Source organism: Cherax quadricarinatus, unplaced genomic scaffold (genome assembly GCF_038502225.1).
Source record: "Cherax quadricarinatus isolate ZL_2023a unplaced genomic scaffold, ASM3850222v1 Contig321, whole genome shotgun sequence".
Lineage (NCBI taxonomy): Eukaryota > Metazoa > Arthropoda > Malacostraca > Decapoda > Parastacidae > Cherax > Cherax quadricarinatus.
This window is the reverse complement of record NW_027195347.1, coordinates 27501-40571: the sequence shown is the minus strand read 5'-3', so window position 1 is coordinate 40571 and position 13071 is coordinate 27501. Positions and strand designations below refer to the sequence as shown.

The 13071-nt window shown below is 39.4% G+C and overlaps 1 protein-coding gene across 1 annotated transcript in view; it reads left to right on the top strand.

Moving 5' to 3' along the window:
• The window catches only part of LOC128693185 (cytochrome P450 4C1), a 63496-nt gene extending 50907 nt beyond the window's left edge, over window positions 1–12589 (top strand). The window contains exons 11-12 of the mRNA XM_070080319.1: window positions 1490–1669; window positions 11448–12589. Of these exons, the coding sequence (XP_069936420.1) occupies window positions 1490–1669; window positions 11448–11638 (371 nt within the window). The 3' untranslated portion in view covers window positions 11639–12589. The remainder of the gene's footprint in view (window positions 1–1489; window positions 1670–11447) is intronic.
• The last annotated feature ends 482 nt before the right edge of the window (window positions 12590–13071 follow it).

Here is a 13071-nt window from a genome sequence, read left to right as displayed (position 1 = left end):
AATGCAGATGTAATATACACAGACTTTGCAAAAGCATTTGACAAATGTGATCATGGCATAATAGGCCATAAAATACGTGCTAAAGGAATAACTGGGAAAGTGGGGAGATGGATCTTCAACTTCCTAACAAATCGAACACAAAGAGTAGTGGTCAACAGAGTTAAATCGGAGGCTGCCATAGTGAAGAGCTCTGTTCCACAAGGCACAGTACTCGCCCCCATCTTATTCCTCATCCTCATATCAGACATAGACAGAGATATACATCGCAGCACCATATCAACCTTTGCGGATGATACTAGGATCTGCATTAGGCTGTCATCTGCTGAGGACGCGGTTAACCTCCAAGAAGATATAAACAAAGTTTTCCAGTGGGCAACGGTAAACAATATGATGTTCAATGAGGACAAATTCCAACTACTCCGTTATGGAAAACTGGAGGAGATAATAACTAGAACAGAGTATACTACAGACTCTGGCCATACAATAGATCGGAAAAATAATGTAAGGGATCTGGGAGTAGTAATGTCTGAGGATCTCACTTTCAAGGATCACAAGAGTGCCACGATCGCACGTGCAAAGAAAATGATAGGATGGATAATGAGAACGTTCAAAACGAGAGATGCCAAGCCAATGATGATCCTTTTCAAATCACTTGTTCTCTCTAGGCTGGAATACTGCTGTACATTAACATCTCCATTCAAAGCATGTGAAATCGCAGATCTAGAGAGTGTACAGAGATCCTTTACTGCACGTATAAGTTCTGTCAAGCACCTTAACTACTGGGAACGCTTGGAAGCACTTGACTTGTACTCGTTGGAACGCAGGAGGGAGAGATATATCATAATATACACTTGGAAAATCATGGAAGGAATGGTCCCAAAACTGCACACAGAAATCACTCCCTACGAAAGTAAAAGACTGGGCAGGCGATGCAAAATGCCCCCAATAAAAAGTAGGGGCGCCATTGGTACACTAAGGGAAAACATCATAAGTGTCCGGGGCCCAAGACTGTTCAACAGCCTCCCATCAAGCATTAGGGGAATTGCCAATAAACCCCTGGCTGCCTTCAAGAGAGAGCTGGACAGATACCTAAAGTCAGTGCCGGATCAGCCGGGCTGTGGCTCGTACGTTGGACTGCGTGTGGCCAGCAGTAACAGCCTAGTTGATCAGGCCCTGATCCATCGGGAGGCCTGGTCATGGATCGGGCCTCGGGGGCGTTGATTCCCGGAATAACCTCCAGGTAACCTCCAGGTAGCCAAAATACATAACTTAATCCACTCAAGCGTAACCTAATCCAACATTACCAAACCTAACATAACCTAAATGACTTAACCTAATTCAAAATAAGGAAAATAGTTTTTAAAGAGAATAGAAGTGTTAAAAATTGATCTTGAACACATCATTGCAATAGTGATATAAAAAATGAGGATAAGTTGGTAACTAGGCCAACCAATGGCATGGGCTTGTATATTGCAACTTTCACCCATAGGAGGGTATCGCATTCCGGCCGGTACACCAGTCATGATCATCATCTATCGCCTCCACCGCGACCCTGACCAGTTCCCAAGCCCGGAAGCGTACGACCCTGACCGCTTTTTATTGGAGAACACCATGAAGCGCCATCCCTACGCCTACATTCCCTTCAGCGCCGGCCCCAGGAACTGCATCGGTGAGAGAACTTATACCCTTAATTTTTTTTAAAAGATGGACCTCTAAACCAGAGGAAAGACTCAGTCAGATGACCAAAAGCTCCAGCTGCCGGTTATCATATGACTAAGACCCGCGTCAGGAAACACTTGTGTTGTTTCCTGATGAACCTTATCTAAGCTAACCTGTATCGGTGAACTTATAACAAATACTAATCCTCTGAAAGGGAATTATTATTATTAATAATAATATTTTATTATTACTTTATTATTATTCTAAATTGTTGTTGATATTATTATTGCATTCACTGGATAGCGTTAAACCCACTGGAATTATACAGTATCATGGGAAATGGGAGACAATCAGGTTCGAGAAATGGGTGGGGGAGGTCAGATCCACTTCCTCGTATCAAGATCCCTTCATCACTTTCATGCGACTCTCGTATGGTTAAATGAAATTCACCTTTATGATGGTGAACGGCTCTGGATCCAAGATATCGGAGCTTTCCTCCCTTTACATGAATCCAATCTGATTACCTTCCGTTCCTGGGGGCTGATGGCCCGAACGGGTTTAGCAAACCCCCTTGGAACGATGATGATAAGGAAGATAATGCTAATGATAATAATATTAACAATACATGCAATAATATTGACAGTGTGGAAAATTGCATTTATCTGAATGTAACTAATTATGTACTTAACAGTAAATGATAACAAAGATAATTATTATTTATCAATGTTACATAGACAAGTAGGAATTTGGGACACCTAGGTCGCAAAAAATGTCCCCCTTCGATACCTACCACTGTCATAACCGCAAGTTGCTCTGGACCTATTAATTAAATGAATTATACATCAGGAATTCTGGTAAATATATAAATTTGTGGACTGTATATTAAAAAATGATTATATATAAACACAATTACATAACGGAAGAAAAATATATCTTAATATCACTCACCAATTTGACTGGATATTAAGTTGTATCATACTCAGAAAAACCTCACTAACTAAATTTATGAAAACACTGGCCAGAATTATACACAAATCTAGAGAGCTTATCTGAGGTTCCTGGAGCTGTCTTGTCCAGTCGTCTGATATCTCAAGTTATGCAGGAATGCATGTCCAACAATTTCGCCTCCTATTTGAGAGGTGTCAACCCAATTTCAACCTCTAGAGCACGAAAATTCCTTCCCATTATGCTAACGTTGTATCTAATTCAAAACCAAGATGGTCAGTCCCGTCTGCGCAGACGCAGGCTTTCCGTTTTCTATGACATAAATATAATTAAATACAGTATGGCCATCTATTTACATATAAATACTGAATTTCTGGAAAATATATACAGTATTTTCCACAGACAGCATTAATAATAATACTAATACTAATACTAATAATAATAATAATAATACTATAATAACGTCTCCCTGGACTGAAGGAAGAGACAGAGGCAGACCAAGATTACCTTAACAGAAGAACTGTGATGGTAATAAAGCTGTTTTCTTCTTCACTCTGAGCAGTGTAACTGTCCAGTTCATTCCCTACTCCATTACCTTTGTGACCAGTTCATTCCCTACTCCATTACCTTTGTGACCAGTTCATTCCCTACTTCATTACCTTTGTGACCAGTTCATTCCCTACTCCATTACCTTTGTGACCAGTTCATTCCCTACTTCATTACCTTTGTGACCAGTTCATTCCCTACTTCATTACCTTTGTGACCAGTTCATTCCATACTTCATTACCTTTGTGGCCAGTTCATTCCCTACTTCATTACCTTTGTGACCAGTTCATTCCCTACTTCATTATCTTTGTGACCAGTTCACAAGGTAGGTTACGAATTTCTTGTAGTACGGGAGACTGCGCAGTTCTTGAGTTGCAAGGAGTTTGTAATCAACCTATAGTAGGCAGGAAGGGGCGGACCTTTGAGTCCACACAAGTAAGTTTGTCAGCCATCAGTGAATGAAATATGCTGACATAACACCCCCTAGGGGTAATTTATAATCTTACAAATTATAACTCTTTACAGCCCGTCTTGTGGCTTAGCGCTTCTTTTTGATTATAATAATAATAATAATAATTTACAGCCCATTGAGAGATGACTTCGACAGCTTCTCAAGACCTCGTCTGCAGGGGCGGCTGTGCAGTTGATGAGCTGTCTTTCTAAGTTAAGTTTCCCTTTAAACTTAGCTGATAATGCCATTTCTCAACATTTTGGTCGTGTTCGAACCGGATAAAAGCCACACTGTGGGCCAAATACGTTGTACTACAGTGTACAAATAACATACGAGCCAAGGTCCTTCGAAAAAAGCTATAAAACTAGTGTTTTTACAATATAAATCAGTATAAATGAGTCCCTCCAGACTCAATCACAGAGAATGGGCAGCCAAAAGAAAACGAGCGCTCACCCAGCGTTCACCCAAAGAAAATGGGAGCTGGGTGACTCCCCCAACAAGAAAACAGGGGATGGCACCCGGCATCCACTGCTCCAAGCTCGAAGAAGTGCTGATTAAGACAACAACAATCCAACTGATGTTCGGTTTGTCTGAGTGTATATACACAGTGTTTATAATGTTTATAGACAGAAATTAAGAGACAAGATTGTGTTAAAGTTTTTCTTAAAGATATACCTGTTATATTAAAGGAACTTATATATAAAGTGTAAGCTTTCAAATACATATTAACAGTGACATTTATATATGTGCAAGTAATATTCACGTGTGATTTACAGTTATACAGTGACATTTATAGTGTATAGTGAATGAAGTGTATAACATCGTTATTTACGATTAATCATCGTGGTCAGGTTGACACAGCAAACTGAAGCCATAAACACCAGCCATATGTACTCTGTACCCTTCATGGTCATTGACCCTGAGGTTAATCTTAGTGGGTCAGTAGTGTCTGACTCGATTATTGCTGACTTAAGCATAACAAAAACTCAGCTGTTTATAGCAGTACAGTGTTTTTTAAATACTCTAAGTGTGGTGCTGGAATTTTCAGTATACCATTAAAATGGCTTGTTTGAAAACTCAGTTTCAGTCTTTACAGACTAAGATTACACAATTAGAAAATCTAATTTCAATCTGTATAGGATTAACTCAAGATACAAACATAGATTTTGATGATCTTGAGGTCAAATTTGAATTACTTACACAACGTCTGGAAATAATTAATTCAGACTATACACATTATAAAAATAAATTTCTTGAATCAGATCCATCTGAGGATGAAATTAAAAATGTTTTGGATACTTTTAGTAATCAACAATTAAGGTGGACAGGAGTACAGGCTATCTGCCGTAAAACTCTATCACAGAGACCTACTGTAACTAGTGGTCAAACACCTGTTACACCTGTAACAACAACAAGTGTCCCATTACCAAGCTTACCTACATTGTCATTACCTATTTTCCAAGGTCATAATTATGAAGAATTCATTAGTGGTTTTCAATCCATAGTAAATTCACGAACTGACATAGATGAGATTGCTAAGTTCAATTATCTTAAATGTCTTGTGAAGGGAGAACCCTATGAACTCATTAAGTCATTTCTGGTGGTTAAAGGTAATTATCAAATAGCCTTACGTGTCTTAGCAGACAATTACTTCGATGCTGACAAGGCTAGAGTTAGACATGCAGTCTTAATATCAAGCTTGAAGCCACCCAAACATTGTTTTTCAGACTTACAGGCATTTAGAATCACATTAGACAATAGTCTCAGATCTCTAGGTGCTAAATATGACCTAAGACAATGTGATTGGTTTATCAGTGGTATTGTACAAGATATGTTGTCACCATAAACTATTGAACGATTAAATATTATGTTTAATAAACGCTATTTCACTTGTGAAGAAATTAGCAATGGTTTACAAACAATAGTTTCATGCATGCAAGCAACGAGACAAGATGAAAAATCAGTATAAAAAGAGTAAAACTACTCCCACTAAACCACAGAATGGGAAATCCCATATAGGCATTTATCAAGCTGTGAATACAACAGACAGTAAACAAACTGTCGCACATAAAAGTACTCCAAAATGTGTACTTTGTGATGGAACACATTGGGCACAGTATTGTATTCAATACACATCAATGGAGGCACGTAAACAACGTGTTCATCAGCTGAAAAGATGCATCAAGTGTTTAGGTGAACACAAGGGAGGTAAATGCTCACTGAAGAAGTGTTTTAAATGCAAGGGTATTCATCATACAGCATTATGCCCAAATACTTTTGCTGAACAATAGAAGGCTTCCACAGAATCAGGAAGTCAACAAGCAACAGCATTAAATGTGAGAGATAAGTTTAAAGCAACTGCTCTCCCTATAGCTCGAGTTGAGTTATCTAATAAATAATACAAAACCAATGTGCTAACATTATTTGATCAAGGCTCGCAAAGGTCCTTCATAAGAAGAACAGTGTTGCAGAAACTGAATAAACAACCCTATGCCAAAATACAGTTAGATATAGCTGGTTTTTTCCACAATTCTGGTAAACAGACATATGACCTAGCCAGAATCACTGTTGGTCTAGGAAACAGGAAAAAGACAGTAGAAGCTGTGGTAGTAGATGATTTGCCTAAGTCTGTGCAGATCCAGGGATTAAAAAAACCAGTTGAAGCACTGAAAGCAGCTAAGGTCAAGTTAGCCTGTCCTGACATACAGACGGACACAATTAGTCCAATTGATTTAATCATTGGAAGTGATTATTATCACTGTTTTGTGCAAAATATAGTAAGTAAACATGATGTTCACTTGCTGAAAACAGCAGGAGGCCACATGATATGTGGTCCCATTCCCTCTCAAAGTGGCAAAGAAACTGATATTGATTCAGTGGAAAATGTACTAGTTACAAGAATAACCGCTGATCATGTACCACAACAAAAATTATCATTACTGGAAGAAATGAATGAACCAGTTGATAAGCTGTGGGATTTAGATGCGATAGGTATTGATGTAAATAAACCAAGCCCACAAGAGTCTCAGACTTATAACCAATATTTGGACACTGTCAAATATAAAGATGGACAGTATTGGGTTAGGTTACCATGGAAATTAAATTCACCACATATGCCTAGCAATTATCGCATGGCTTTCGGACAAATGAAAGCACAAATACATGAGCTCAGGAAGAATCTAGAGCTACTGACTGTCTATGATAATATCATACAAGAACAGTTGGACAATAAATTCATTGAGGAAATAGTCGAAGATAAGTTGAAGACAGAAGCTCATTATATCCCGCACCATGGAGTCAGAAAAGATTCTGAAACCACTCCACTACGTGTTGTATATAATTGCAGCGCACGTGCAAATAAAGATGTAGCAAGTCTTAATGACTGTCTGATGACCGGACCCTCACTAACTGAGAAGCTTGGAGACGTGCTTATGAAATTTCGCACAAACCCATATGCCTACACGGCTCATATTTCCAAGGCTTTCTTAAGAGTAGGACTACAAGAAATAGATAGAGATTATACTCGATTCTTGTGGCCTGAAAATCCACATGATCCTCAAAGTCCTGTGAAAACTTATCGTTTCAAATCAGTATTATTTGGTGCAACATCCTCTCCATTCTTACTAGAAGCTACTCTAAATACACATTTGAAGAAATCTGAAAGTCCCTTCAAAGAAATCTTAAAGAAAAGTTTCTATGTGGACAATCTTCAAGGTAGCGTCAATAAAGAGGAGGATTTGAAATCCTTATACAGAGAAGCTAACAAGGAGATGAAAGAAGCAAATATGCCTCTAAGCATGTGAAATACAAATTCAATGCAATTAAGGGAACTTATCAAGGAAGATTTCCCTGAAGCTGAAATTCCTGATTGCAACAATATGCTGGGACTAAATTGGAACACACAGGAAGATACTTTGAGTCTCAAAAAGATAAACAATAAATCATGCAGTACACTCACTAAACGTAGTTTACTGTCAGAGGTATCACAATGTTTTGATCCTCTAGGACTCGTCTCACCAATTACCATAAAAGGTAAAATGCTTATGCAAGATGCATGGAAACTCAAAATTGGATGGGATGAGAACTTGCCTCTAGAAATGAGTCAAACATGGGATGAAATATCCAAGGAGTTTAAACAACTTCATCAAATTAAATTTCCCAGACAAATAGGTCAAGAGGGAAACAAGTACACATTACGTGTGTTCTGTGATGCGTCAACCAGAGGTTATGGCGCTGTAGCTTACATGAGTAATGCTGAAGGAAGTACACTAATTACTTCAAAAACCAGGGTAGCACCCTTGAAGGTCAGAACAGTACCACAATTGGAACTGACAGCACTCTATGTAGGTACAAAATTAGCTGTCTATCTCAACAAAGTACTTTATCATCTCACTATTGAAAAAACCGTGATCTGGAGTGATAATGAAGCAGTTCTCCAGTGGTTAAGAAATAATAAGAGTAAGTTGGTCTATGTACAGAACAGAGTAGCAGAAATAAAAGAGATGCAGAGAGATTATCTCTTTCTCCACGTCTCTACCCAAGAGAATCCAGCTGACATGTTGTCACGTGGTGTCCCACTCAAGAAATTTGTGGATAATAAATTATGGCTCCACGGACCGAACTGGCTCTCTAATGAAAATAACTGGCCTCAGCAAAAAGCTCACATTATGCCAGAAGAAACAGTCTGCTTGAACACAGCAGAAATAAGTTGTGTAAATACTGCAGACACACCAGAAAGAGTCACTGATGGATCTAAATACTTATCTTTGGGTAAACTCTTAAGAGTTACAGCTCTTGTCTTTAAATTCATTAAAGGAATAAAACCTGATTATGAATATCTTGAACCCATTAAATACTGGGTGAAACTAATATAGAAAGATGTTTTCTCTACAGAATATAAATTTCTGGAAACACAAGATAAATCCCCAAAGAAACCTGTCATGATTAATTCTTTAGGACTTTATCTCGACTCAGAAAAGATTATAAGATGTCGAGGAAGAATTCATAATTCTTCACTACCTAAAGAAGCCATACATCCAATATTGATCCCCAAGAATCATTGGCTAACAAAACTGATTGTGCAAAACGCCCACAGTAACGTGTTACATGGTGGGGTAGCTAACACACTTTGTCATATACGACAATCCTACTGGATACCTCAAGGTCGACAAAGTGTGAAAAAACAAATAAAGGACTGTATTACTTGTCATCACTACGATATGCGAGTATGTCAGTATCCAGGTCCACCTCCATATCCCTCTGAAAGAGTTTGTCATATCACTCCATTTGAGGTGACAGGTGTAGATTACACTGGACCAATAATTTTAACCAAAACAGTTGATAAAGTTCCCATCAAGGTGTACATCTGTTTGTTCACTTGTGCTACAACTAGAGCAGTACATCTAGAAGTAGCCACTGACATGTCTGCTGAAACCTTTATCAAATTATTCAGAAGGTTTGCAGCAAACAGGGCATATCCCAGACTGATGATTTCAGACAATGCAACGAACTTTGTTGCTGGTGCTGCTTATATAAGCAAGATCTTTGATCAACCAGAAGTACAACAGATGCTGAATCAACGCAGTTGTCGTTGGAGATACATTCCTCCTAAATCTCCATGGCACGGCAGATTTTATGAAAGAATGATCGGCATTGTAAAACGTTGTTTAAGGAAAACTCTTCATCGTCAGAGAATAGACTTAGAAGAATTCCGAACAGTCGTAACTGAAATAGAAAATAGAGTTAACAACAGACCTCTAACTTATGTTACCGATGATCTGGATAATTTAGAAGTGTTAAGTCCATCTCATTTACTCTATGGCAGAAGGCTCGAACCTGTTCCTCCCATGAATGATAAAGAAATCATAGAGGATCCTACTTATTTCGAACCTGAGCAACTCAGACGTAAATTCAAACACCTTAATAAAGTGACTGAACGTTGTGAGAAAATTTGGCGAGAAGACTATCTCACCTCATTGAGAGAACACTTCTATTTAGCTGGTGTTCCTGAAAATCATAAGTCCTTAAGACCTGGTGACATAGTGATTATTGACAATGATGATCCGAGGTCCCAATGGCCACTTGGAAAAATTGTGACCATATATCCTGATGCAAATGGAATCATCAGGACAGTTGATGTTTTGAGCAAAGGTGTAGTGAATAAGCGGACAATAAATAAACTAGTACCGTTAGAATTACACAGTGTCGAAAACAAAATTAGTGATTCTCCAGAAACCACACAGACTAAAGCTGTTCAGAAAAGACAAGCAGCAGTGGTGGTGAGTGAGAAAATTAAATTAATGTTAAGTGATGAATAGTTCACCTGCAGCGAACCTCTGCCGCCCCCCAGTGTGGAGAAATCTCCAGGAGGGGGGTATCAGCCCCCTTCAGCCCCTTTCAGCCCTTTCGGCCCTGAGGGGCCCAGCCCTCTCAGAAGGGGCAAGAATCTTGTTTACTGCTACAGCGAGTAATTGATAGCAGATGCAGTATGAGTATGGGACGTGGTCAAGCGACCGCTGCTCCTTGCAGTCCAGTGTTGCAGAGTGTATTTTAATAAGAGACAGTACATCTCTTACCTTGGCAGGACAATTAAGGAAATCCTGCTCCCACTTTATTACCATGGTAAAGATAGTGTACATTGTTGTCTATGCTTAAGACAGCAAGACACAAACATTCTCCTTTGCTTCATCGAGGAAGCGGCAAGGAAGCAAAAAGTACTATGTCAGCTTTTCCTTTGTGCAAGGGGCAGTAACAGCATGGGGTGCTGTGGCGTCTTCAGATTACTTTTGACTCTACTGAGAGTGACACTGACGCCAGGATAACCAACAAAGAGCGAACAAAGTGTCTCATAAAACACAATAAACACTTAAGAGAAGTGTGATCAGCTTCTTTAGTGATAAGATTGTGAACAATAAAGACAAATCTTGTGGAACATAGTGTACCAATGTGCGTATTCCTAGACTATGGAAGACGTGGACATCCAAGGACACTTCAGCTTCTATCAAGTCACTGATACCTGTCGAAGGTGTGAAGAACACCATAGCTCACGCTACAAGAGCAAGGTAGGTTATGAATTTCTTGTAGTACGGGGGACTGCGCAGTTCTTGAGTCGCAAGGAGTTTGTAATCAATCTATAGTCGGCAGTAAGGGGCGGACCTTTGAGTCCACACAAGTAAGTTTGTCAGCCATCAGTGAATGAAATATGCTGATATAACACCCCTTAGGGGTAATTTATAATCTTACAAATTATAACTCTTGACAGCCCGTTGAGAGATGACTTCGACAGCTTTTCAAGACGTCGTCTGCAGGGGCGGCTGTGTAGACGATTTGCTGTCTTTTATCAGCTAAGTGTTCCCTATATTTATATTTATAAATTATATCTTAGTTGGTAAGGCCATTTCTCAACAACCAGTTCATTCCCTACTTCATTACCTTTGTGATCAGTTCATTCCCTACTTCATTACCTTTGTGACCAGTTCATTCCCTACTTCATTACCTTTGTGACCAGTTCATTCCCTACTTCATTACCTTTGTGACCAGTTCATTTCCTACTTCATTACCTTTGTGACCAGTTCATTCCCTACTTCATTACCTTTGTGACCAGTTCATTCCCTACTTCATTACCTTTGTGTCCAGTTCACCCTCCTTTATGTCTCACGAAATCGTAATAACACGATTACAAACCAACCACGGCAAGTAAGTCGTAAAGTTCACTTGCAGTGAGTTCGAGCCCCACCCGTACCCTCCTTTATTTTTGTGCCCGGTTCATCCACTACTCCTCTTTTAGTGTGTCCAGTTCTCCCTCTGCCACTTTATCCAATTCATCCACTACTGCTATATCTTTCAGGTCAGAAATTCGCAATGATGGAAGAGAAGGTTGTGGTGAGCAGCGTGTTGAGGCAGTACCGTGTAGAGAGTACCGTCCGCCGGGAGGATCTCCGTATCTCCGGCGACCTCATTCTCCGTCCTTTTGACGGGAATATCATCAGGTTATTTCCCAGGACCTCATCCTCCGTCCCGTTAATAGGAACATCGTGAGGTTGTTCTCCAGGACCTCATCCTCCGCCCCGTTGACGGGAACATCGTCAGGATGTTCTCCAGCACCTCATCTTCCGCCCCATTGACGGGAACATCGTCAGGTGGTTCCCCTGTAGAAAGCTTGTGAAACATGTATAATCCACAGTAGCCATCTTAAGAGTTTGTAAATTAATGTTAATATATTAACAAAAACTGTTACTCCAGTATGGTTCGTAGCGCTACAACGGAGTAAGGAAGGTTTGACAGAACTACATCAGACAGCAGAAGAGGAGACGAGAATGAAGCGGTAGTGAGAATATTGGAGGAAGAAAAATAATGACCTCGGTAATTGCTACTCGCTCAGAAAAAAATCGAAGACTTATCGATAAAAGTAAAAAAAAAAAAAGGAAAAAAAAGCAAAATTAAGAAAGTAAAGCAGACAAACAATACCTTTGGAAAAAATGACAATGTATATACTTATATATATACGTATGTAGTACACATATATCTGTAGGTAGTAGGTTTGTAGACAGCAACCTCCCAGGGAGGTACTACCGTCCTGCCAAGTGAATGTAAAACGAAAGCCTGTAATTGTTTTACATGATGGTAGTATTGCTGGTGTCCATTTTTCTGTCTCATGAACATGCAAGGTTTCAGGTACGTCTTGCTACTTCTACTTATACTTAAGTCACACTACACATACATGTACAAGCATATATATACACACAACCCTCTGGGTTTTCTTCTATTTTCTTTCTAGTTCTTGTTCTTGTTTATTTCCTCTTACCTCCATGGAGAAGTGGAACAGAATTCTTCCTCCGTAAGCCATGCGTGTTGTAAGAGGCGACTAAAATGCCAGGAGCAAGGGGCTAGTAACCCCTTCTCCTGTATATATTACTAAATGTAAAAGGAGAAACTTTCGTTTTTCCTTTTGGGCCACCCTGCCTCGGTGGGACTCGGCCGGTGTGTTGAAAGAAGATATATATATATATATATATATATATATATATATATATATATATATATATATATATATATATATATATTAACAAGTCGACCGTCTCCCAACGACGCAGGGTGATCCAAAAGGAAAGAAAATCCCCAAGAAGAAAATACTTTCATCATCATTCAACACTTTCACCACACTCACAAATAATCACTGTTTTTGCAGAGGTGCTCAGAATACAACAGTTTAGAAGCATACACATATAAAGATACTCAACATATCTCTCCAAACTGCCAATATCCCAAACCCCTCCTTTAAAGTGCAGGCATTGTACTTCCCATTTCCAGGACTCAAGTCCGGCTGTATAAAAATAACTGGTTTCCCTGAATCCCTTCACTATGTATTACCCTGTTCACACTCCAACGGCTCGTCAGGTCCCAAACACCATTCGTCTTCATTCACTCCTATCTAACACGCTCACGCAAGGTTGCTAGAAGTCCAAGCCCCT